Here is a 26,640-nt window from a genome sequence, read left to right as displayed (position 1 = left end):
ATATCCAATATAACCTCATACACTCTTGATTTTAACAGGCTTTATTATACTCCATTTCAACTACATAAATATAAAGCTAAAACATTTAAAATATTTAACAGATGTGGAACGGTAGAGAGCATACAGTATGGGATTGGTCCAAATTAAATAGTGATCATGGACTATTAAATATTAAACACAGTTCTGGAGGTAGATCATTATTCCTCACCTTACATTGGCTGTTCCGGCACTTAAATGAGAAATGAAAAAAACTCTTGACTAATATGATCTTGGAAAATGAGTAGCCTGAGAGTGGTTTGGTTCTGATCTTGCAAGCTGCACTAACTTCCAATGAGTTAAGTGAGACTAAATCATGCTCCAAATATCAGGTACACCTCAATTTAGAAGACACTATACAAAGGGAGTTGTAGTACAAAAGAGTTAACAAAGGCAGAAACTTTAGATCAGCACCCCAAGAACTTTCATTCTTTCATAGCTGAATAAAGGGACTTACAGTCGGTGTGACAAGCAGCCCACAGTGATGGGGGCTTTGCAGACAGGGAGAGTGCGCACAATAAAGTATCTATTTAGATCAGGCAAAGGGGGAAGAAATAATTCCAGAGCAGTATGAGATGGGAATGGAGACACGAGCCTGGGGGAGAATGGCAGAAGTGGAATAAAGAGATGCAATGAATGTCTGAGGAGAACCCCTAGTGTGTATATCTAGGACATAGATTTCTAATCAGAAAGCCATGGGAGAAGTATAATGGGGAGAAGGGAGATATCATGAAAATTCTAGCAAAATATGGTTGCTTCAGCCAGTTACCCCTTTCTTGTAAACAATAAGGCAGATGAACAGTGACTTGGTCTGCTCTGCACTGGCCATTTATTCTGAGTGTTAGATTACTATGGAGATATGATTTTTTATTAATACAAAATATCACATTTATGAAAGTTTTTTGCTCCAAAGGTTGTTCCACCATGTTGTGAGATAAATTCCCATGTTTGATAGAATGCTAAGAAGAATCAGAAAGAATAATCAATTATTGCTGCGTAGTCCACTGTATCAAGACCATTTAGAGAAATCTTAAAGATGGGAACTTTTGAAAGAGGCCACTAATGTAAAACATCCACTGTATATCCAAAGAAAGAATATATGAAACATGTGGTGATACACCATAGCAACTCAGTTTACTTGGTGGTAATAAACTGCCTTTTTCTAGAAAGTATTAGACTAGTGGATCTATTGAAGAAAAAGTCCTGGGCTCCTGAATAATGAACAGAAGAGAGAAGTGAAACAGAATAATAAAATAGTAAAACACCACCTTACCGTGTTTAACAACCATTGTCATGACTGCTTTCATTCTTTTGTTAGCATTCAGTCTTACATTTCCCATTCTTAAACATTTAAATATCAGTGGCTCTAATATCTGACACAAGACAAAACATTTCTTCATTACAAGATAAAGAATAGCTCATCAGCAAAACACACACCGTGCTGAACACCTTCACAAATAGATCTGAAAGGCACAACAGATTGTGGCAATTAAAAAGAGTCTCTCAAGCACTTCAAAACACAGATACCTCAGCTGTGTGTTTCATATTAATCCAAGCCTCCTTGAAGATAAAATTTGACAACGAGGTCCTTCATTATGGGTCCACGTTGCCATCTCTTTTACCCAAAACATCTGAAGTGAATGAGAATTAGGATGCGATCTACTTAAATATTCACAATAAGATTTGCAATATGTGTAGTCGTGATTTAACTTACCTGGAGTAAAACATGTCAAATGAGAGAGGGTAAGAGGAAACACAGTTTATAACATGGGCACAATTAAGCACCATTCCCCTTGTTAAAATTGCACTCATTTGTCTGATGTATACACACACTGTAGTGGAGAGATGGTGAGATCAGACTTGAAAAGAAAAACCCAGCACAGAAAAAAACCAAAAACCCCAAACTCTACCATCTGTGCAGTAATGAAAGAACAAAAAACAGGGGGACATCCTTTTAATTGTTATGATTAATCATGTTTATTACAGAAGGAATAAGAGACCAACTGAGAACGGCCCTCTGTCATGGTATTAAATCCAAAAGAGCAGACAGGCCCTGCAGAGCTTACAATCATACACAAGCCGAGGTAAAGCTCTGGGGAAGGGGACATAAAGCACAACAGAGAGCTTTATGGTGGAAGCAGATCCTAACATGATTTCCACATTAGTTTTTGCCTACTTTCCTAAAGAAATAGGCTTGTAGGATCGTTCTTTGCGTACCCCTGTGTGTGTTGGTGACCGTGTCTCTGTGTTTACCCCTTTAACAACAGGGGAAGGGCTTGGGACTGATGAGGGATATTACGTTTGAGAGGCGACCTTCACTGAAATTTGTGAGCAGACTTTGATTTGGTAGCCAATCGTTCATGACATCAGAGTAATCTGAATAAATAGCAATACTCTGCCACATAACTTACGCACTAGCAAGAGGAAAGAGAGCAAGGAAACACTGCTGTTGCTGAGCCTTTCCAGCTGCCTTAGATTTCCCACTGGGTAAGTGCCCCTGCCATTGTAATCACAGACCATCACTGCGAGTCCTACCTACTTGACAGTAAGAAGCATGGCCTTGTCTTTGAAGTTAAACTAAAGATAGATTCCTTCTTTTTCATGCATAATTAGTATCAGATGACCAAATACACAGCAGGGGTTTTTGCTATACTTCATGTTATGTTTCAGCAGCTAAATATAGCTGTATATACCTCAGAAATACTTAAAAGACCCTGACCGAAAAACTCCTCCAGATATATCAGTTGTGCCAGTGGTTCTTTACAGCCTCTTGCTACTTTCCAGTTTGGTTACAGTTGGTGCTTGTGTATGTGGCTGCTGCCAGAACAGCCAGTGCTCAGGAGTCAGCACAGCCGTGCCTGAGCTCTTGGAAAGGAGAGGAAGCCATGATGCATCTGAGGGATGCTAGAAGTGTAAATTCTTCATGGTCTCCTTATGCCATCTCTGCCTTGTATTTCATGATTCATGGCTAAGAAAATGCCCAAGGCAGAATCAAGGCTGTGTAATGTGATTGCTCATGCATAGGATGAGAAGACAAGTGCATGGGAGTCTGCCTTTGTTTGCTTAGGTCATCCTTTGTCATCACAAATAATTGTACCTTCCAGAGCTGCATGTGAATACATGAACCCTTGTGGGTTTGAAAGTACAGCAAGCAAGGCTGCTCCCGAGCCGGTATGTGGTTGAGACACGCCACAACTCGTTCTGCATTTCAGTGGTAGCTCCTCGTCAGGAAAGAATGCTGATGTGGGCGCAGTGCTTGCTGTCAGTTCTAAAATCCTGTATCTCTCACTTGTAGCTTTTTGATTTAAAGCAACAGCTTATCCGGGTGTGTTTGCTGGTACTTGCTGCAGTTTCAGGCCACAATTACATGGGAGCAAAGCAGGATGTTCATACAAAATGCCAGCACTTGATACTAACCGTATCTCTTCCCAGAGGCAGCAGTGTGCCAGGTCTGGCAGGGCAGGCAGCCTACATGGGCAGCTTCACAAGCAGCGTAAGAGCTTTCCTGGAGCCATCTTAATGGTCCCTGAATAACATACCTGCCCATGAAAATGTCTGAGTTTTTCCAGTCTGCGTTTCTCATCTAGAGTGATGTACTGCCGACGAGCTCATCCAGGAGTTCCCAGACTGTGGGGAAATTGCTGATGGTCAGTGGTGAAATCATTGGTGTTGGTTCCTCCTTGTTTCCACTGAGAATCCTCTGCCTAAAGGTTCAGAGTTGTACAAAAGCTGTGGGAGAGGAAAAAAGCAGTAGGCAAGCTTCTTTCTTCGGATGTCTAAGGTGGGGAAGAGAAACAGGTGAGATGACTGAACGGTCCTGGGAGGCCTTCAGTGTAGATTAACGAAGTGGGGAGAAAACCGTCCACTGGGCAGAGCTGCTAGGGGTCCAGGAGGGACCAGTCTCCAATGGAAGAAGAGCTTCCACATGTAATAATACATTTAAGCAGAAGTGGCCAAGAATCATCATGCTCAGCTGAACTGATGACCGTATTTAAGGCAGGAAAGAGGATGCTGTTCCATGAGAAGGCAAAAAAAGAGATGGGTGGGCCACAAGTGAGCAGTGAAGAGGAGCTGGCAAGAAAGATTAAATACAAGAGAAATGACAGCAAGAACATCTTGCTGAGAAAGGGGAAAACAGGATATCAGCAGGATGCTTTGGTTTACATTGTCTTCTAGTGGTAGTTCTCGGGTCATTTTTCTGGGTTTTCACGTATTTCAAATTAGATTTCATTACAATAACAGAAGTCAGTTCCAGACCAGATCTCTAGTGTCTTTAGTAGAGCTGCCCTCTTTTCTTTGGTCCTCTTGAACACTGCTTGAAATTTAGGTAAGGTCTACAAAGCTGTACAAGATTAGACTCTAATTTAGACCCATCATTGGAGAAAAGAGGATGATAGTTTTAATTTTAATTAAAAAAAAAAAACAACTTCGGTGACATGAAAAATGAGATGGAGAAACTTCAGAAATCTCAGAAGAGACTTCAGTGAAAATTATCTAATTTCTTAAATGGGAACTTTGTTACTTGTAGAGGAATCATTCTGCAATAGTAAGTGTGAAATGTAACTTGAAAACAACAGGACATGTGAGTGTTGTGTGTATGTGCTGAGATGGCTTAAATGAATTCTGCAGTGAAGTGCTGGTAGCAGAAGTCTAGAGCCCTGTTCTGAACATTTCAGTCCTCACCTTGGAAACAGCAGTTCCTTTATATAGTGTGAGCGAGATATAGACAGACTTTCAAAGCCACTTTACATCCCTGGTAAATGTGGGCCAGTTCCCAGCCCTGACTTATAGGTATATACAGTACAGGGGAATGTGGTTATCAATTTCCCTAGTGCGCCATGAGAAAGCTTTTGATCTTTGTGATCAGATTATCTTGTTAGTGGCTTTTGAGAAGGCAATAGGAGCAGATGATAGTCCACAAAGACAGATGCACTGACCTTTTTCCACTTACTGTGCCTGTTCCAAGCCTGAACACAATTTAAACCCATGAGGAGAAAGGCAAAGCTGTTGTCAGGCAAAGCAACTCTTCCTGCTCTTCAGAAATGTTACTCGTGATCTGCCAAGGCTGGTTGTTTGCCTTTGCGTTGCATTTTAACCTGGTTTCGTAAGCAAGCACAGCTTACATAATGTGCTCTGCTGCATCCCTGCCTGTCAGCCTTCCCGCTCCCTCTGCATCTTTTTAACCCTTTAGCCAATTCGAACAAATCTAACAGATCCTGAGTTCTGTGAGTAGAGGAGAGAGCCTCACTGGCAAAAGCCCTGTATTGTGAACTCAGTCTTCGTGGCATTAGAGAACCTCCATGGGAAGCCACCAAGGGAAAGGAAAGCCACCGGAAAAGCACCAGTGGCAGCTGCCACTTGCAGAAGTATCTGTTCTTCTCTCTTCTTCCCTTTTTAAATAAAAATGACTTAGCAAAAACATTCAGTCATACTGTTCTTAAATGTTACCACAAAACCATGGGAGTACAACATCTGGAAAGAGAGTGTCTTTTTATCTGTCAGATTCATGCGACATGACATGTGTTTGTCTGTTTTATTACACCACCATGCTTTCCCAAATGGAAAAAGAAGTCTGGGCTGGCCCTTCATGTGGAATAAATTGGAGCAGCTCCACAGAATTCAGTTTGCTGATTCATAGCAGCATAGGCTCTGATCCTTTCTTTTTCTGTACGTGTAGCACCTTCTAAATAATACAACACAATAAGAAATGTGATATTCAAGATTCCAGAGAAGTCTGATGGCACTGAGGCAGTGTGATTGTTTTTAGATGTGGCTTTGGGTTGCAGTGTCCTTAAAGCTAGTTAGCTTACGTAATAAATAATTCGTGATTTAGCTCCCAATGTCAGTACATGTTAAATGGATGACATTGTTATCCATCTTCTTACCATATTTTCCATACTTTATTCCGTATTGTATTTTAGCACTCAGATGCTGGGATTTAGTGTGGAGAAGACTAAGCAGACCACTGCTTTTGTCATGTTTTCACATGAAGTGTCAAATCCAAAGGCTGGGTCTGTTTAGCACTGCCAAGTAATGAGAAGCTATGATTGCTCACAAGTCCTTCCAATGAAATGTCAAACTTTTCATACTATGAAAATGATCAACACAAAGCTTGGAAACACATAATTACCCAAGAACACAAAAAAGAATTAACATGCACTGGAGCACGTCATGAACATTTCCTTCAGCAAATAAAAAAATAATTGCTGTCAGAGTACAAAGCAAGGAGAAGGGTTGGCTCTGTTCCTTAGACAGTTTAGACTGTCCACTGTTTGCTCACTTCACCCGTGAACACATGCAGCTTAGCAGAAGGGTGCCGTTCAAGGGCTGATGGAGTGCAACCAGCCTCCTGATTGCAGGCGCTTCTCATTTCACACTTCCCAAGCCTGATCAGACAGAAGGTTCTTGGCTATTATTAGAAGTCGAAAACCTGATGATTCAGAGCTTCTAGTTAAACAGGACTTCTGTAAACCACGTTAAGCCCTAGCAATAATGAATACATTTTTTTGAGCTGCATTTTGACTTCAGGCACAAATAAGAGGTGTCATTCTTAGCCTGGAAGAAAGAATGGACATAATTCAGTATGTGGACACAAATTTCCCATACAGAAATCAGACAAGCTAGGAAATAACACTCCTAATAGCTAATGGAAGTGGTTCTGGTTTGTGATTTTGATTTTACAAATCAATTTTCTAATATTAGAAACTAGCAGAGTGTAGAGACCCAGGATGGAAGTCCGGAAGAGACCTCCTGGAATATCACATATAGCTCATTGACATCAGAGGCAGCTTTACTCACAAATTTATTCAGCCAGGTCTTGCAAATGCTTGAGAATTTTTGTGCCCATCTTCCTCCTGGGAGGCTGCTCCCAAAACTCATAACTCTGACAGTTAAAAAGCGTGTTTTCCCCCTTTTTATTTCCACGCTGGTTTTATTCTCAGATATCTCTCCATATTTAAGGGGAAGGCTAAATACGCTGATAGACAATAATCATATTCTCCAGTCGTCTTTGTGCTAGGAAAACAAGCCATGCTCTTTCAGTGAAGACTTTGTTTTTTCTGGTCATTTTATTAACCCTCTGCAACAGTTATCCTGCTATAAACTCCTCCTTTCGAAGTATGGAGCAATAGTGTCGTAAGCAATATAGCACAGATTCATTGGTGAGAGCACAGGAGGCAATGCTTGCCAGGTCTGGCATCGTGCCTCTGTATCTCCGTGTGGCAGAGATGCGGTGTGTTCATCTCCTGGCCGCTTACCCTGCAGGGAATCGTGCCTTCTGGTCTAGTGCATTATTGTGATTAGTACAAAAAATAAGTACAGCTCCCACTGGTGATAGCACCATCCATCCATCTAATATGTGCATGTGTGACATGCCCATGTATCCAGAGATGTTGAGGCCCACATTCTTCTTGCAAGGGACCACATCCCAAGAACTGGTGACCTTTCTTCTGAGTACCTTGGTGGCACTCTCAGCAACCCTGTGCCTCCAAAGCTGTTGCATCAAACAGCCAGTCCCCAAAATTAACTATTTTGAAGGGTCAAAGATCTTTTGTAAGCAACTCCTGCACACTCTTCACCAATAATTACAATGTTTACCTTATGTTTTTATTACAGTTGTTTACTGTTTTTGTAGGGTTTTTTTTACTTTAACAAGATCCAGAAAGTCTTAATATAACACAACAGGTTTTTTAGCCATATGCTCTATTTTCAGACTCCATGTACTGCAATTTAAAAAACAGATTTTATTTTTGGAAAAGACTACACTAAGCTAACAGTCTAAAGGTGAAATTCGTGCCTGTGGCAGGGACTAACCCAAGGTATATGTCTAAGTTAGGCACACTGGATATCAGATGAGAAAGATCTTTGGTGCATCACATAATACAAAAAAGTTACAGCCCAACACCGAGACAAGACATCAAGGAGAGGTGTCTGCTTGCCTCCTTGCCTCCTTGACCCAACTGCATTACTGAATTCAGATCAGGTTTTTTTTGATTCTCTTTAAACAGTTGTTGTGCTTGGTTAAAACAGATTATTAACTAGAGTAAGTCTTTTTTTATTTGTGTTCACTTAACATCATTCAAAATTAATACTTTTTTCGGTGACAGTTTACTCGAACTGGTAATGAAGGTTTTGCTAATAGCGATAAGATTCTGTGGATGCATATTCTTGTGGCTTATTCTCAGTGTGATCAGTAAATATGAGAACATATGTAGCTTTAATTGAATTCAGTGAATATTAAAGTGGTTATGGTGCTAGCACTCTTCTAGAAATACACTCACCTTTAATAAGCAGTTGAAAAACAGAAACCATAAACATAAAAAATAAAAGCATTAATCCTGCAGTATAACACGGTGAATCTTTTAAAACCATTTTAGATTCCTGCTGAAATAATTCTATTACCTTGTGAACAACCGAGAAAGAAATAATTGCTTTTAGCTTCTCTACTCTGGGGTGTGGATCTGCAGTTGACTATCCGGGAAAACAGAGAGAAACAGCCAGATGAGAGGAAGGACACAGAGAGGAAATGAAAAGCATTCAAAGATAAATGCAAGTGTGGATCCTTAAGTATCTAGTCTGTCACCTGGCAATAAAAATAGGAGGAAGAGGGTAACGAGTCAATCTGCATAAACCAGGAGAACAAAAAGTAATCACAGGTAAAGACAGACTTATGCAAATACAAAGCATCAGGAACAGAGGATTGGAAAGTGTGCGTGGAAAAGTTAGGGCTGTAAAATTAGGAGGAAAAGTTATATATAGAAAATAAAGGAATGGTTGCAAGACACTTCCATAGAAACCATTAGAAGCTAAATCCATCGTACAAATACAGATGCTGTTTCAGAAAGGAGTAATTTGATGATTTAATGGGAAAAAAGCAAACGAAAACAAATAAAACCACCAATTCCATCAGCTATTTGGCTTGAAAAAGATGGATAGTCAGAAAGTGAATCCTAAGCTTCCCAAAAGACACGCAGTTCATAACAAAGATACTCAGAAACACAGTAGGAGAGCTGGTCAAATAATTAAAATACTTTGCACAAAAGAATTGTAGAATGAAGCAGAAGACAAAACCCGCTATGTAAAACACATTAGAAGCAGGGGTGTCATTTCCCCTGCAACGTGTAGTGATCCTAAGGAAACTTATGTCACTGTTCCTCCTGCTGCTGGTGCGTGTGAGCCTGTTCTGCCATGTGAGCCTGCTCTGCCGGGCACCCCCTTTCCCCCTGAGGAGGTGGGGAACAGCCAAGTGGGGTGGGGGCTGCCCCCCCAGTTGGGCGCTTTTGCCTCTGTTCTTGTGGAACTGGGAGCAGTGGGGCTGGGGCAGGGGGTGGCAGCTGCCTCAACATTTGCCTGAGAGTTCAAGTACTCAGAGTTGTGTCTATCGTTCAAGTGCATGTCCTGCATCACTTTGCAAGAGAACCAGAAACTTGCCAAATCTATCCAAAAGACGGCTCCATGGGGAGCTGCAGTGTCACAAAGGTAGAAGGAGAGCTGTGTGCGTAGGTACAGAACTGGCATCGTTGTTCTGGGCATGGGCCATTCCAGGTATGAAAGTGCTTCCAGACAGCCTGAGAAACTTATGGTAGAACAAACCAAAAGAAACTGGGGAAAAAAAAGATTATCAAAAATAGAAAAAGAACTTCCAAAATGCTGTGTATAGCTTGAGCGGAGATACACTGGGGCAGAGGAGGAAGGGAGGGTGTCAGTCCCCACTTTGGGGGCACACATTTCCATGTGCTTGAAGAGAGCCTTCCCCCTTCACTTCAGATGTATCTATAGCAGGAGCACTGGCATAGCCAAGTAACACCAGTATCAGTGTCAGCAGACACAAGGTTCTTAGGCTAGAGAGAAGAACATAAAAAACCAAATCTACCAGTATTGGTCCAGTTCCCTGGCTGGAAAAAGTCTAGTCAGGAGAGACGTGAATGAAATTCTGAAACCATTGTCAGGCCTTAACTGTGTTGTATAAATTATGTATAGCTGTTCAGTTAAATAGAATAATTAATTCAGTTAAATAGAATAATATTGTAAAGGTGACTTGTAAGGCAAGATGCGTTAGGAAAGGTTATTGTAAGGATCTGAATAACTACAGCAAAAGGAAACCTGGGGGTGTCGGTTGCTGCAGAAGGTTAGATGTCTGGTTTTGTTAGCTAAAAAAAGGATTAAAGAATTGAGTTGTACTACCTCCTGGAGTTGTGCTACTCTCTGAAGAAACTAGAAGGGGATAATGCACTGGGCCCTTTTTGATTTCTGTGAAGTAGAGACAAAGGAAGAACAAACCAAAGAAAATGTCTGACAAAACTGAAGACAAATAAGTTCATTTTGCTTGTTTATGCTGTAATATATGAATGCTAGATAAATTTGAAAAGAGGAAGCAAAAGCAACTGCCAAATGCTTTTAAAAAAGGAGCTAAGAGCATATGTGGAGGAAAATTAACCATAAATGTTATCTCAAAGGAGAGGACCCACTTGGAATAAGCATATATATGGCGGTTATGTCTAAAATTTGTTATGTTCTATTGTTTTGTGAAATGACAGAACATCTGCTCAGTCACAAGGCACCAGTAAAATGCAGCTTTATGCCTAAAACAATATGTCAGACCCTAAACAAAAAATGTATATAATAGTCTAAAAACAAAGATGCATTGTCTTTTTCAGTTGTAGTCATTTCTGACCTAATAATGGTTTAGAAAGGATTTTTTATTTTTGAACAAAATGAATGGAAGGATTGAGTCATTTATGACTCTTTTCAAGATTAGGCTTTGTACATTATTTGTGCATAAGCTGGCAAAATGCTTTGTCTTTGCAAATCATATTTATGTCACTAAAGCACTTTTTGAAAGGCAGCTACTTGTAAATACCTTGAGGAAAGATGCTTAGCTTACAATTTCTTAATGCAGTATATAATCAGCCATTTTTTGATCCCTGTGAAAACACCAGCAAGTGATATGTCTGCTCACATGATGAGTGGACAGAAGTCAGATTTCACCTCAAAGCTGTCTTTTCAGAGAGGAAAAGTATTCACACTGAAATCTGTCATATAGAAAGCTAATTAACAAATCCCACAGGAAACAATTATTGTATGGGATTTGTCTCTGAATATTCCAAGCACAGAACTTTTAAGTGGTTTTATTCAAAAAAGTGCATTCTCTTAGATTTTCGTTGTTATGTTTGCTGATCTGAAAAGTCTGAAACTGTGGTGCAAAATATAATTTTAAAACCTATTTTCTGACGAAATGAGTTTATTATCCTACAGCTTGGAGTCATCCCCTCTGATATACATGCATATACGACCCCTCAGAAAATAGACTAATCAATGAAATGCATGGAAACTGGCACTCTTAAAGAGTAGTTCTCACAGAGCTGAACACTTATTATTTAATTAATGTGTGGAAGTATCCAACTGGAACATATCTTCATGAAAAACCACGAGAATAAATGTCTATTCTAACCCACCTGTGGTCAGAGGGAGAATTAGGGTTAGGCTTACCATAGAAAGCTCAGGGGTTGTGTGTCACATACTCCTGGAAGCCTCTGAAGTCAGAAGGACTCTTTTATGTGACCAGGAATGTGTGTGCTACATCAACAAGTAATAAGAGAGAAAGAGAGCAACCATTCTCATATGACTTCTTTCTTCTCCATAAAGCCATACGTCAGCAGAACTTTTTTTTTTTAATGTTAGTCAAGGTTGGGAACTTTGCTGGAATAAATCAAATGCCTGAGGATAGTCATCTGTATCTGACTCAGACCTGAATAGTAATACGTGATTTTTACCTTTCAGCTGAATCAGATAGAGATACTAAAGCTTTCCCACAGGAAGATGGTATAGTTTCTCAAAAACTCTTTAGAGGTTTGTAAAGCTGATCCAAAGCCTGTTGCAGTTGGGAAAATTCCTGTTTGGAGTCAGTTTTCAGTTGGGATGTACAAACCTTATTGATCTATTTATATAACCTTTTCATGAGTAAAAAAAAAAAAAGTCTTTCAGTTGTGACAAGTACTTGAAAACCTAATTGTTAAGCTGTTAAGATTCCAGTATTTTCTGGAGTCTTAGGCAGCAGATATCTTCTGCTTTGTGGAGGTAAAGGTACAAGCTCCAGTGCCCAGCCTGAAATCCATTGCAATTTTTAACCAAAGCATCAGTTCTCGGCATCAAGACATTGCGCTCCTGGGCTGGAACTATTATGCAGAGCTGCCAGAGATGGCTGGATGGCGTTGTGCATCAGCAGGCAGAGTGTAAGTCAGCAAAATAAGGCTTGTTTAAGAGTGGGTTTTAATAGAAATGTCATGACTGACTCCAATCTCTGATTTCCAGTGTTAAATATGTGCAAGGGACTATTATTCTCTCTAGAGCCGTCTGTGAAGAAGCAGAAAATTCTAGTGACTGGTGGCAGCAGCTAGGAGAATTGTTCAAAATCTTAACAGATCATGGCTGTCTCTGAAGACACCTTGAACCTTCGTATGACCTCCAGCTCCTCTGTTGGAGACCTCTTAGTCCCCTAGCCACAAAGCATTACAGGCATTCCCTGTCCACACCCATCTTCTAGACCTCGCAGAGCTTAAGAAAAAGTGAAGGTTACTGTCTTTCACTGTGAACTTCTGCTAAAGCTCCAGCATCCTAGTCCGTCCTGATGCAGTCTGTGCTATTTCAGTGCAGTCTCAGGCCTTTGAGAAAGGTTTCTATGATTGCATGAAAAAAGGAGATGGAGAAATGCTGGCGTAAGCTTTGCCGTCACACGAAAACAGTGATCTCTCTAAAGTCATGTGGCCGTTGCTAAAGGACAAGTGTTCCTTCAAAATTTGGAAGAGAGAAGGTTGCTAGGTCAGAAGTCACTGTGCAGTGGTGACATTGCCTTCTCAACAGGGCTGCACAGTGGGGGTGGGGCTCCTCACTAAAGTGCCTACGCTATTGGGTTCATAGGTAAACTGCACAGAGTCAGGCCCTGATCCGTCATTGTAGGTGAATGGTGGCCAAAGATGGAAAATTCATTGGAACAGATTGGGAAAGGGTATACAAGGTGAAAAGCACTAGTAGGTCACACCTGAGTTGACTTTTCAGTGGTAATGTTGAACTTGTATATAAGGGTTCTGTGTAATTTGATGGCCCTCTCTACTGGCAAGCCAAGAAAGAGCTGGGTACGCCTTCTTTAACGTGGGCAGGAGACACAGATCTGGGCTACAGCTTACCTCTTGTTGTAGCAAAGGCACTAAAAGCCCAGGAGTCTGTCAAATGCGGCAGCGCACCGTGTTGAAAAGCTGAGCTTGTTTCTCAGCCTTTGTCCAAGAAGGTGGTGCACGTTCAGTTCAAGTATTTACTTATTTTGAGCAAAGGTCAGGATTGAGCCACGAGTGCTGAATGAAATCAAATTTTTGAAAAGAAAGAGTACCTGAACAGGCAATAAACATTTCTGCTTTGACTGGCAAGCAATCATTAAAAGCCTTTATTAAATTTTGCATCTGTTCTGTTCACCACTTAGCCATTTCTTTTCATTCTGCAGGATTATAACTAAGAATGAATGAGTCTTCTCTAATATGGTCAAAACACAGTAACACCGTGAAAGAACTGAGTTGTCTTTCTCCCTCGTAGGCAAATTTTTCCAATTGTTTAACAAAATGTTGTCTTGTATTGTCATGGCATCAGTCTTTACGCCTGTGAATAATGAGGCTCAACATTAAGCAACTTGTTTATAAAAAACAGTCATGCAGTAACAATTAGAGAGTGTTTAATGTGCTTCCCCACTAGAGTCCGTACCCTCTCCTCCCACTTACTGATCTTCCCACTGCAGTGTGAAGTTATTTGTGTCTTCAGAATGAGCAAACAGATCCTTTCAGTGAAAGGGTGAAAAATTTCCTGAGTTCTGCCATATAGAGGTTGGCATCTGCTGTTCCCGTAGAACAGGATCTCTGCTGCACTGATCCAAGCATTTGTCAGCCCCAGAGTGGAGGATGGCAGCTCGCAGTATCTGAAGGAGACTATCACACAAAGCTTCCCACTACAGAGAAACTGCTGCATCCGTCATCATCCTTTCAACCCAGTTAATACAGTTGTATTAGCCCTGTGCTCCAGTTCCTCCCACAGCTCCCAGCCCACCTCCTTTTTAGTGTGAAATGTGTTTGAATCTTCAAAGTAGCTACATTTCAAAATACATTTTGCTCAGTACCAAGAATAATCACAGTCCTCTGGGGTAAAGCAGATCATAAAGCCTGAAATGGATCTGCAGTACTTTGGGAGGGAGATACTTGTGATGAAGGGTGTTGGATAGATTCAGAACCTGACTGGCTTTGAGAAGCATTACAAAGTCTTCCTATTTGGTTAAAATATTTCCACATAACTAGAATAACAGGTCCTAATCATACTTGGTCATCCCATAACAGCAGAGGTAACACGAAAAAGGTTTTCATAATTCCAAAAAGGAGACAAACAAGCCACTGCCTTTGAAAACAATATTCATACGTGTTGTAGATGGAGTTTCAGGTATGTGAAAGAAGTGGTCAGAAATACTGGAACAGCTCTTTCCTTCACGTAAAAGCAAAACCAGCACCTTGCAATATAATTTTCCAACAAGATTCAGAAAGTGAATTGGTCGTTACTCACAAAATGGGAATGGGAGATACGGGGGAACGGTAACATGGCAGTAACCAGGGCAACTTAGCCAGGTTGCAAAAAAAACCACTGAGTCAGGCTATTTCCCTGTCACTGGGCTGTAGGGAAAGCTGGGCTGTCGGGGCTTCTCTCTGCAGAACTGTCCCTAATGCCCTGAACTGCCCCTTGCACAAGCAACCGCCAATACGAGCTGTTGAGGGAAGAGTGGCCACTGAGGAGCGTGGAGCACCTTGGTTGTGACATGTTCTACCAAACCAGCACAGCTCCAACAGGAGAGGTGCCTTGTGGTTCTGCGAGTAGGTGCTTCTCTCAGGTGTAGGGGATGGGTTCAGTTTCTCCAGAATCATCCTTCCTTGACAAATGCCCCTTAGCAGAATGTATTAGTCTAAGCCCGTTACTCTATTTCTTCCCAGCTAGTGGTCCTCTTGTTCCCGGGATAGGCTGGGTTTAGATCCACTGAAAATTAAATGTTGTTTTTCAGGTTTTGGAAATACCAATGAACTGACAAATTATTTATTCCTATAACACTGATGGTAGGCAACTGTTCATGGTGATAGAAGGAGAAAGAGTTATCTAAAGATCAAAAAGATGAGTTTGGGGAGTAAATAGGTTGGCATGTTCAGTGTGATCTAGTATGATGCATTTAGATTTATTTTAGAAAAGGCTTTCTTATGCTACACTTAGTCCATCTTATACTATACTTGGACCAAGAAATATATTTCAGGTGAAATCTAATGAACAACTTGCAGTGGGTAAAGGCATCTTAAATGACACCATCTTAAAAATATATCCAGAGGCCAAAGTTTCCAAATGACAAAGCCCATAATAAAAAGTAGCAAATACCTGCAGCTCTTCAAAGGTTGTCAACTATATTGTGGTCTTCAATTGTAAATAACTCAAAATAAGTAGTCAGACATCTGGCAGGTTGTACCATCATCAACTGGTGGTCTCCAGACCATGGTTTGCAAGAGAAAAAGCTGCAGGACCAGAGCTCCCTATGATGGTATTGGTAGATGTGGTGTTTTCAATTAAAAGTTTGATATCAAGTGTCCCTGGTCATCTGTGCTGGAGAAAATGTGATGGTATAGTCTGTTATTCCAAAATATTGGGATGTCATTGCCAGAAACAACCTCCAGCTTGAGAAGCTGTTCTTAAAAGTGAATGAGAAAGTGATTGTTGTTTTATAAACCCAGCTTGGTCACCAGAGGTAGGAATGTGTAAAAATTCTGACTGTTGTTGGTTTTTCGCTTCTTCCATTTTAGTTGGATGCTGATAAGGCAAAACTGAAACTGGAAAGATGGGCTTCCCGGGATGTTGGCAGTGGGGGTGGAAGAAGTGAAGAGATGGAGTCAAGCGGGGATTGTGATGATGAGGATGGCTGTCAAGGATCCGGTGACAGGATTCACACAGCAGGTAAATACAGTTTTTATAGGCACCTACAGAGCTTAGAAATTCATAAATGTCACAATTAGGTGGACAGAGCTAAGACTTGCAGTGCTAGAATTACTGTCAAAATCCTACTAAATTCAAAGGATTTGAATCTTAATCTGTGAAGAGCTGCAGTAAAAATAGAATGATATAGACACTAACCCAATATAATTTAACACTTTGCGTGCAGATTAAAGACTTAAATTTAGAGTGAGTAATATCTGCAATGAAATCTAGATCACAGAAATACTGCAAAAGCCTTCCTAGATAATGTGGACTCTTCAAATAAATAGAAAATAAATGTCCTTATAGACTGTGCTAAGTGTTAACATAAATATTTATTTGTTGCATAATGGTATTGAAGGTGATCCAGACAGAGTTGACTGAAGGATGTGTTCTTGAAAAAACACATTAAGTACTGTTTTTTTTTTTTTCCAGTGGTGAGCTGCTAGTTAAATAAAATTTCTTGATAGTCTCAGATACGCATTCTGCAATACTTATTCATGAAACTACTTGGATAATATGTCATCAAATGTAGAATCAGCATCAGAATCTAACTTAACTTCCACCAAAATACTGGCAATATAATACGTAGTTAAGTCCTTATTATAGTAAGTCAATAAGAAGTAAGATGTTTCTAAATCCTTGATATTATTGGTTTATCTTATCTGGAAGGTCTGATTCATTTCAGTTCATCAAAATGTAACTGCTTTAATTACCATAGTGTGTGTAAATGTAATTGTGTTTGGCTGTGCAAGTATATGAAATACAGGGATAAGAGTGTTGAAAAATAATGCTGATGATGTCTGGAACTCAGGTAAATTTTAAACTGCTGCTTTGTTCTACTGAGATAAACAAGTGCCTCTTCCTTGTCCCTTTACCACAAAGTGGAGAGTGGGAAAAGGTATCTCATATTCAAGTAAGGCTTGCAAACAAGCTGTGGTTGGTCTATAGTCAAGATTTCAGTCGTTCCTAGCACAAATATTTGTTCAGGAAAGCCAAGCTTAAACATGTACTTGGAAATGTGTGCAAACTGATAGATTTGGTTTGAAGTACCAGGTTATTAAATACCTGCAATTTATTGGGGGTGACAAGCTGAATAGGCAAGGTGTAATCACACAGGGACAGTATTTTTAAAAATTATTAAGTGATTGGAACTAACAGATTGAGTAGAGATTTTCACTGTCTGCTCACGAATGTTTTTGAACCAGAAGAACTTTGATACACCATTGTTTTAAAACTATTTGCTTAACTTTGTCATTGTATTATAAACATAAGCAATGGAAAGACTGCTAGATGTTTTGGGTGCTAGGGATCAGTATGCTTTCCTCTCTTTGTGGGATAATACAAGCAAAAGCCAGGTGCTAACTAATCTTCAATGGACAATTAAACTATTAATACACTCTTTTGGGAGGATGTGTATGCGTGCTTATGTGGACAATGGCAGATTTCAGGTGTTCAAAACTAAAAAATGGAATACTTGCAAGACTTGACTTACAGCTGGCTTTAATAATGGAAAACTCCTTTAATGTCTCTTTTTTGCCTTTTTTTGCAATCTATTTAATTAAAATATTTTGTGCTGATATCATCCCGGATTTAAAAGAATTATATAACTAGCTGTTTCAGAATTTAGTTGGGTTTATATCCAATTAAAAAGGTAATTACAATTAATTTTAGAAAATGGTATTGATTCATAACAGTAAGAATAAGTATTTCATCATGTGACAATAGTAATGCTGTTTCACAATTAGCTTTAAAATATTGTACTGAATGCAAGCCACTAGCAGTAAATCTGTTTTGCATATCTGGTTACAATTAAGAGATAAAATGCAGTAATCTCATTATAGAGCTTCTTTGCTTTAATAGAATGTTAAAGAAATAAACAAACATCAGATTAGCTGAATTGCCTCTTGCTGCATGTCTGTAAGATGGTGTTTCTAATTGTACAGCTTGTAAATTTGCTATATTTCCTAAACTTAAGACCTGTCAAGTATATCTAACTGTGGTTTTGTAGAAGCAGAACATGACAACATTGACTATTCCTTGCTTGCTTGAAGTACACAGTGAATTGAGATATGAGTTGAAGCTAAAGCTAAATCCCAAATAAAACCCTGATTTGAAGTGTAGTAGAGTCAGTTGGAATATTCTCTTTGACTACAGCAGGTATGGATGAGACACAAATGATAGCTATAAAATGTCACCAACCTCATCAGCGCATGTTGTAGGAGTCATATAGTAGAACAAAAGGAATAAAAAAAGGAATAAAAGCCTTTCAAAACAGAGACTTTTTGGCAGAGCAGTCATGCTTTTAACTACAGGTCCATGGAAAAGAGACGAAAGGATTTCAATGTCAACCTCTAAACTGCTGAATTTAAAATGTAGTAAAAATTTACCACATCTGTCATTGAAACCTATATGAAAATGACATTTATGATTTATATGTTGAGAGCATTGCAAGGGACTCAGATTGCTTTTAAATAGTTTCTGAACCCTCATTCCTTTCTACCTCCCAGAAAAAAAAAAAAACCAAACCAAACACCTTTACATTAACAGTAAATTGCCAGGAGTTTCATCAATATCTAGGTTACCATCTTCAAAACATTTCTGTTCGTAACAGTTCACAGATCCCCCCCAGGCAGGGTGCATTGCCTTCTCCCCAGTTCCCTTTTCCAAGTTGCTAACAGAGGGCCTGGCTCCTTGGGTTTAGATTTCAGTGTGTACCACACAGGTAAGCACAGCAGCGATCCTCTGCCTGTATATTCCAGCCAGGTCCGTTGTACATATCCTTTCCCCCGCCCCCCCCCCCCCCCCCCCCCCCCCCCTTTTATTTTTTTTGCTTGGGGATCACTGTCTGCGTATTTCAGCTCACTGTGCAACGGATAGTAAAATCCTGTCCTTTTGTTTGTCACCTTCTAGCCTTTGAGAATCAATATCTGCCTATCAGTTCATTGTTTTGTTTTACGTCCTCAGTTAAGATATGTGGCTATTATTTAGTGCTGGTTTGTTGTTTACCTTTGTTACAAATAAATCTTTGCTCGCCAAATTCATTGTTCTCTAAAAAGATCAGCACTTACTCCTATAATGATAATGGCCTTAATCATCTATTCTGTATCATGTGTGTTTATCCAAATGATTTCATACAAACAAGATAAGCAAATTCTCAGGAAACCAGTGTTCTCTTAGGAAATCATGTATGGTAGAACATACTTTAAAATGTCATATTCTCACAGGCCTTACCAATTACCACAAGTATCTCTTCTTGGGGAAAGCTGTGGAAACAGCACTATTGCTCAAGCAGACCCATGTGTTACTTGTTGGCAAGTACCAAGTTTTTAATGACAACATCTGTTAATCATCTTCGAACAAAGCTTTGTTAGGAGGGATTTAAGAAGAGGAAAGCAAGCCATATAAATCTTGAGCATGGATGGGGAAGTTGCTCTGTGATTTTCACTGCTTCAGTCCTGCAGGTTTCTAGGCAGAAGGGCAAAGCAGCATCTCGGTCTGAGCATCACTTAGTGCTGCGTGCTCGTGTAAGCAGAGTCTTGCATGAACTTTGATCATAAAATGAGTCTGCTGGTGTAAGTGCTTATTATTACACCCTTGCTGGAGGTGGGGGGTGGTGGTGGCGATGCAAAGAATGGTGATTGCTCAGTGCCCTGCAGGATCGAGCCACAGGAAGATTTACTGGGAGAGGGAGTAGCATCCTGCTGTTTGTGAAAAGGGAGACCAACAGATTCACATTGTGTCTTGCCTCTCTGCTGTTGAGAGGAAAGGAAAGATGTTTCAGTCTGCTCAGTGAAAAGTGAGAAGGAATTAAGTGCAGGGGATTTCCCGTTCCCAGGTGCATAGCTGTATGTTGCGATGAGGCCTCACCCAAGCAGTGACAGCCAACATTAGATCTGTATTCAGGGAAATAATCAGGTGATTAGCCATTAAACAAAGTGTAGAGGAAAAGTTTTGCCTCCAGGGAGGGACCTGAGTTTGGTGCAAGCTCAGAGTTACTCACGTAGATCTCTAGGCTTTGTGGAAGTTGAGGAGCATTATGCTGAAGAAAGCTTGTGCTGCACCTCAGGTCTCAGGTCCGTCTGCACGCCTGTCTGCAGACGGGAAGGACTGCTGGATTCCAGGGCTTGCTCACTAGCGGGTATCACCGTACTTCATCTGAAGCTGTACGTTTCACGCAACCATTGTAAGACAGAAATTAAGCCAAGCTTCTTCTAGAGGAGCCTGATACACTATTGTGCAAACTCGCTGGGAAGGTGGCTCGTGCCGGACTACAGCTGTCCTCTTGCTGGCAAAGCTGACAAACAGCACCGGTTAAGGGAAACATATGGTTTAGCCTACCCTTGGGCCTTCCCCCGCTGCACATAACAGGCAAAGCCAAAATGTGTGGTGTGTGTGAGCTGCAGGCTTTGCACCAGATTCACCTCTCCATGGGTACGGTCTATATATGGGCCAAAATACTCAGCCCTCGGCTGGGGCATTGTTAACCCTGTGCCTTCTGACATGCCTTGAAAATTTAGATCATTGGGAAACAGAGACATGGATCTTACCTTTCCCCTGGCTGGCCGCCTGCTCCACGCAGAGATGGGCTTCTGCTTTGACCCCATCCCAAAAGCAGTGGGTTTCCACGGAATAGCAAGAAGCACCTGACCAGCGTGGACCCTTAGGCACAGCATATTTTAAACACCACTTTAAAATCCTATCTGTCAGTGCAGGTATTCAATAAACAAACACATCCTATGACATCCCAGTCAGACTTTGAACATGACTATGTGTCAAATGTGCTTTATTGCTGTGATTTTTGCCAAATGCTTATCTAATCCAAATAATGGTTTTCTTCTGTACTCCTTCCTAATGCTTTCATGAAACTGCCTCCCTTTAATAAGAACTTTCTGATTTCAGACATCTCTCTCAGTCAAATATCCTGCTTATTGTCACATTTCAGTGCCTGAGTGGGAACCTATAACAAATTTACTTTGTTAGCACATTGAGATGACACGATTCCAACCCTTGACTTTCTTCCTGGCTGTTTAGACACTCCAAAGCTTCAGTGTATCTTTCTGCTGTAGACAGAATATCAGAAGAGATTATCCTGGTTGTAGATTTCTTCTTCAGGGCATGTGAGAAGGATATGGTTTTGCCCCAGCATGCCTTTGTAAGTGCAGACCAGTAAATTTTCTTCTTTTTTAATGTCTTCTGCCTGATCTGTATCTGCTCTTCAACAGCTATGGAAAGTTAATGTATTTTTCTCACTGCTCATGAATGTTTTCATTATCAGTTTTTTTCATTTTGAATATCAAGATTCTTTTATCCTTTATTATGTTATCATTCTCGCAGCTTGTCTGTCTTTTCTAGGCATCAATATTACTGTATGAGCTGTCATTTTAATCATACTTCATTTCCATTCACTATGTTACAGGATGCACTTGCACTTGTATTTATCCAAATATATAATTGTACAGCTGCTGATTTTGTAATTATTAGCACAAAACATCAATATTCTGAGATTATAGTATCTGCTGGCAGTCAGCCATGCTCATCAACTTCTCATCGCCACACGTCTTCACTTCCCTCACAGATGATCCTAGCTCACAGAAATACTGCATTTTCAGTGTCTTCCATCTTCCTGCCTAGAGAAACCTCTTCATCATGCCTCGTCCCCATCCCACTGCCTCACGTAGCCATTTTCCTACATTCTTTGTGGCACAAGACATTTTGTCTCCAGCTCTGTTTTTAGAGAGCCTATAAATTCCCTTATGGCCTAGCGTAAACTCCTGATTTTATCCACGAAATGGCAAAGTAACAATGTAAGCCCTTATATAAGTTGATTTTTGAGAAAACTCAGTGGTTTCAAAGCTTTATGTTTGTCATTTGGTGGTTCTAGGTAGAGATGAGCACAAGCAAACCCTGCCAGAGGGCCTTCAACACCTCTGGGGGGAAGCAGGAGGTAGTTCCACAGCTGCAAATTTCTGGCTTTGGCTTCTCTTGTAGAGATAGTTTGGGAAAAGACATGGGAGCAAAGAAAAGCCAGAGAAACCTAAACAAACAGGCTGAAAAGTACAGATTTTGATTAATGCTCACTGAACCTGGGAGGCTGTGGTGCTGAGATGAGTTCCGTTGGACGCGTGGTGTTGCCACGCTGTGGTCTTATCGGTACGCTTTGCCAAGTGTTCCTCTGGGTGACAGTGACATCTCCTACAGCTGTTCTGTGCAGATGGGATCCAAAAGCAGCTGTGAGGGGGCTTCTGAGAAGGGGATAGGAAGAGAGGGCACAGGGGCTGGGGGGAGGAAAAATTTCCCCACCTTTCTATCCCTGATTAAATCTATTTTATAATCTACTGACACAGGGAAAAGGTATTATGTGTCATTTTCCTGTCCTTCGTTGCACAGTATAATTGAAACTGAAATGCATATGAGAAGAAGAGTATAATCATTCCTAATCCTTCCTCAACCTCAGCATTCACATGACACTTTGAGATGTAAAGGAAAGGATTTCAGTTTCTTCCATTTTTCACTCTTAGACCTGAGGTGAGAGAGTTCCCAGTACCATCAGCCCTCCTGCTTGCATCCGTGTAAGACGGAAGTTTGCCAAGTTGTATAAATGACTTTTTGCATGACAAGGTGAACACGTCTCCTGTAGGACTTTCTCCTAATGCTAAGCAGAACGCTGGCTACACGAATAACAGACCGAGTGCCAGTGCTGTGGCTCTCTCAGAAGCTTTGGTACTATCATGGGTACCTTCAAAGAGGTAAAAAGGTAATTGGGAAAATGTAATTTTATCATTTCACCAGAGAAAAGTAAATTATAGCAAATTTTTGATCATTTTAGCACCATTTAGACAAAATTAAAAGGTAAAATTACTTTAGTTGCTTAGGCTATGAAGCCTTCCAATGCACTGTTCCATAAGGGGAAATTAAACATTGGAGAGATCAAGAGAAAGACATTTGAGGCTTAACTGTTTGCAGTAATTCTGTGCAGGCAGTCATCAGAAGGCACATTGTAGATCACTGAAGGGTAATGTGTGTTTTTACCAACTTTCTATTAAAAACATTGCCTGTAATCTGTGTCCTTTGAATGCGCTTATTACAGCAGAACTATTTTTACTAACTTGGTCAGCAGTATTTTATCTAGTTGCTTTCCACAGGAGCAACTCGATGTGTACATGTATTTCTGAGATGTGTTTTGAAAACAGCCCTAAACTGAAAACTCACTGGTCTCGTTTTCCAATGAATTCCCGCTCACCAGCATTTCTCATCTGTTTTACTAAAATGGACTTCTTTTAACCAAAAATATCACAAAGCTGCTGGTCCCAAAGCGGAACAACATACTCAGACCAGAAAGAGCATGAATAAAAAGAGGCAACTTTGTATGTGATGGCTAAAACTATGCGAAAGACCAGTTTCCATGAAAAATTGCCATACTAAACACATGAAGCGGAACATACAGTTTTCTTCAAGCCAAAAGCAGTCTGCAGGTAGATACTTTGACCCCCCCACTCGTAACGCTTACTTCAGTGAAAGTCATTTGCAAGCATCAGCCTGGCACCCAGAGTTTAGAGGCCAAGCTAAATGGAGAGTAAAACTGATCCTCCTTGAGTAACTCTCATGAGCTGTGTGATTTAGATCCTTCTGACAAGAAATTCACTTAAGAGCTGTAATATCTCGGTCATGCCAAGTGGTGATAGGATAAATGTGAAGGCTAAGGCAATTTGCCCCCCAAACGCCATAAAGCCAAAATTAATTAAGAGGAGTTAACAATGAAAGGTTCTTCAAATTACTTCGAAATAGATAACTCGTATAACTTAAAGGAAGCTCGGTTTAAAATGCTAATGCCATTACGCCGTAAGTTATCGAAACAATCCTGAAAGTCTAAGGAAAACGTTCACCTGCAAGTTAGTCTTCATGCCACACAAGGGAACACTTCCCCGGTCACAGCTAAGTGACAGTGATGTTAGTGCCCGCTCGGCGTGTCGTGTCTTTCCTCCTCCTCTCCAGCCCTTGCCTGTGCACCAGAGAAAGCAGGAGGAGAGGGAGGAATTAAATACAGTGAATTGCTGTGCCACTTAAACCCCACACAGGTTTGAAGCATTTGCCCTGGTACTTTGTTTTAGGATTTTAGTAATATCCAGAGCTTTAGCTGTGAGAAGCAACGTGTCTGCCTGGGGAGATATCTGGTGGGAAAAGCCCCACACATTTCTCTAAGGAAGGAGGATAGTAAAACCAAACCTAGGACCTTGTTTATCCCACAGGTACATTATCCCAGGTTAATTAAGGTAAGGTTATGAATTACTGCAACCTTAAAGGCTTTAAGAAACCCTCTGTCATCTCTCATTGCATACAAGAGGTGAAAGGCAGATAGCACAGCTGTTTGGCAATGGAAATAGAACCGAAAGTCACTAACATGAAAATACACTTTCTGTTTCTCCCTGCTGCCACCTTCCCTTGTTTTATGATTCATGAGGAAAGCCTAAGCAGCTGCTGTTCTTTAAAAGAAAAGAATTGCTTTGGGTTTTTTTCCCTCCCTCCCTCCCTCTCTTCAAGCACTGTTTCTTGGAGGTGTTTTGGTCTTTGCTTGTAGGGAGAAAATGCCTTGGTTACACCAGTTATGCATTTTGAGGTTTTCTATTCCTTGATTGTCCATCTTAAGGTATAATAGTACTCTTTAGAAGAATGCTGTTGTGCCTGAAGCCAACAGATAGGCCATCAGAATGTCTCAGCTGAGAAATTTAGGATCAAAACAATACCCTGAAAGAAAGCGCAGTTTAGTTTTACAGTAACAGAGAGCACGGTACAAATGCTCTGTACTCCATACGCAATTTACTACAAGAACAGAATTACAGGCTGAAGTATGACATATCAACAGGATCGTGAATTTATAGGGCTAGATCTGGCTGCCTTGAGATCAAGGTACTCAAAATAAAGCAGCTGATGCTTTTGCACATAGTTAAATGCCGTTCTTGAAGAGTTCAAAGATGAGGCACGTTATTCCTCAGCAGGTGATTTTGCATCAGGTTCATTCCACGGTGCCTCCTGTCTACTGGATTTTAAGAGTGTTTGTTTCCGTCCTTCGATCCTGAAAACAATTAAGTAATATTTTCCTGCAATTTAACACTTTCCAGGATGAACAGGACAGTTGACATCTTTCAGGGGCATTTTAGGGTGTTGCGAGGTTCAAGGAGACTATAGACATGTGCCAGCCCCAAACCCAGGGACTGGATACAACTTGCAGAACAGAGATGTTAGAAACCCATCTGTTTCTGTATGACGTCCTGGAGTGTGGAGCCTGGATCTGTGCAAACAAGGTGAAGTCTCTAAATTATGGATTGCTGAGGGTCTTTGTCATAGTTGTCAGTGGTGGAAAAGTCGGCTGGATACAGAATCCTACAGCACTACTTCTAACACTGGTTTCAGTCTGGTTTCTTCTGTTTGCCTCAATTAATTACCCCTCACGTATCAGAAGCTTTTTTTTTTTTTTTTTTTTTTTTTTTTTTTTTTTCTTTTTCCAAATTACATCTCTATTCCTAGTTCAGGTTCCTGAATATCACAATCAGGAAATGTTTCCCATCCTTGTCTTCCTGTCTTTTGGGATTGAGACAGATTTTCTAACATTCTTTAGGCTGTCGTCCTTAATCAGCCTCTCAGCCCCTCCCATTGTGCTTGTTCTGCTGTCAATGTCTAATAGTTTGTCAAGCCATATTTGAATTACGTCTGAAATTAAATGCCATAAGGAACCAACCAAACTTTGAATATGACAAGATGATATTTTGAAACTAAGAGATTTATTTTTTTTAAATCTTTTGAGGTATCTTGTGTCATATTTGAATTTGTTCATCTTCTAAATAAACACTTCTGTCACATTTGCAAATTAGTCTTCATTTCAGCGAGATTTAAGTCCGTTTCCTATTTTAATGCTTTCTGACAGAATGCTCGTTCTTGATCTAGATAAGGTTTGCACAAGCAAACCTACCTTGCACAAATGACCTACCTGGGTAGCAACATTCCCCAGGGAGGGGGGAGACCCAGTTGTCTGGTGGTGTTTAGAAGAAACATAACTGGCATTTTGGAAGAGGTGAAAGCAATAACTGTATATTCTAGTAAGCAAATATCTACTTTTGAATAAGCAGATCGTATGATTTCTGGCACTGTGCAGATCATAATTCTTATCTGAAGTCCAGATGAAGCATGAATGTATAACAGGCACGATTCAGGTATCATATGAGGGGAATAACTACTCTTTCAAACTTTATTCAATTTAATTGTAAAAATCGTTAAACGTTCTCAAAGTCACAGCATTAAGCCATTGACCAGCAAATTGTTGTCCACAGCAGTTAATTCACAGAGATAAGCAGGACTAGATCAGTATGGGCCGTGGAAAACCCTTTGAATCGCCAGAAAGTCGGTACATTGAAAACAACCGATGAAGGGAGTGAAATTCCCCATTGTGCATGGCCAAAGCTTAGCCATTATTTGGACAGAGAACCTCAGAAATTCTCAGCTTTCAAAACTGTTTGCTGTTCATCTCAAATTAAAGAGATTAAAGAGAATTTTCCATTTCAGTATTGAAACTGCCAAGTA

At 40.4% G+C, this 26,640-nt stretch overlaps 1 protein-coding gene across 2 annotated transcripts in view; it reads left to right on the top strand.

Annotated features, from left to right (window-relative positions):
- LOC121097133 (glypican-5-like) overlaps positions 1 to 26,640 on the top strand; it is a 381,813-nt gene that overhangs the window by 271,848 nt on the left and 83,325 nt on the right. For both annotated transcript variants that reach the window (XM_040613900.1, XM_040613899.1), the window contains one exon: positions 15,897 to 16,047. In XM_040613900.1, the coding sequence (XP_040469834.1) occupies positions 15,897 to 16,047 (151 nt within the window). The remainder of the gene's footprint in view (positions 1 to 15,896; positions 16,048 to 26,640) is intronic.

This window comes from Falco naumanni, chromosome 13 (assembly GCF_017639655.2).
Source record: "Falco naumanni isolate bFalNau1 chromosome 13, bFalNau1.pat, whole genome shotgun sequence".
In the NCBI taxonomy this organism is placed as follows: domain Eukaryota; kingdom Metazoa; phylum Chordata; class Aves; order Falconiformes; family Falconidae; genus Falco; species Falco naumanni.
This window is presented reverse-complemented; position numbering and strand designations above follow the sequence as displayed.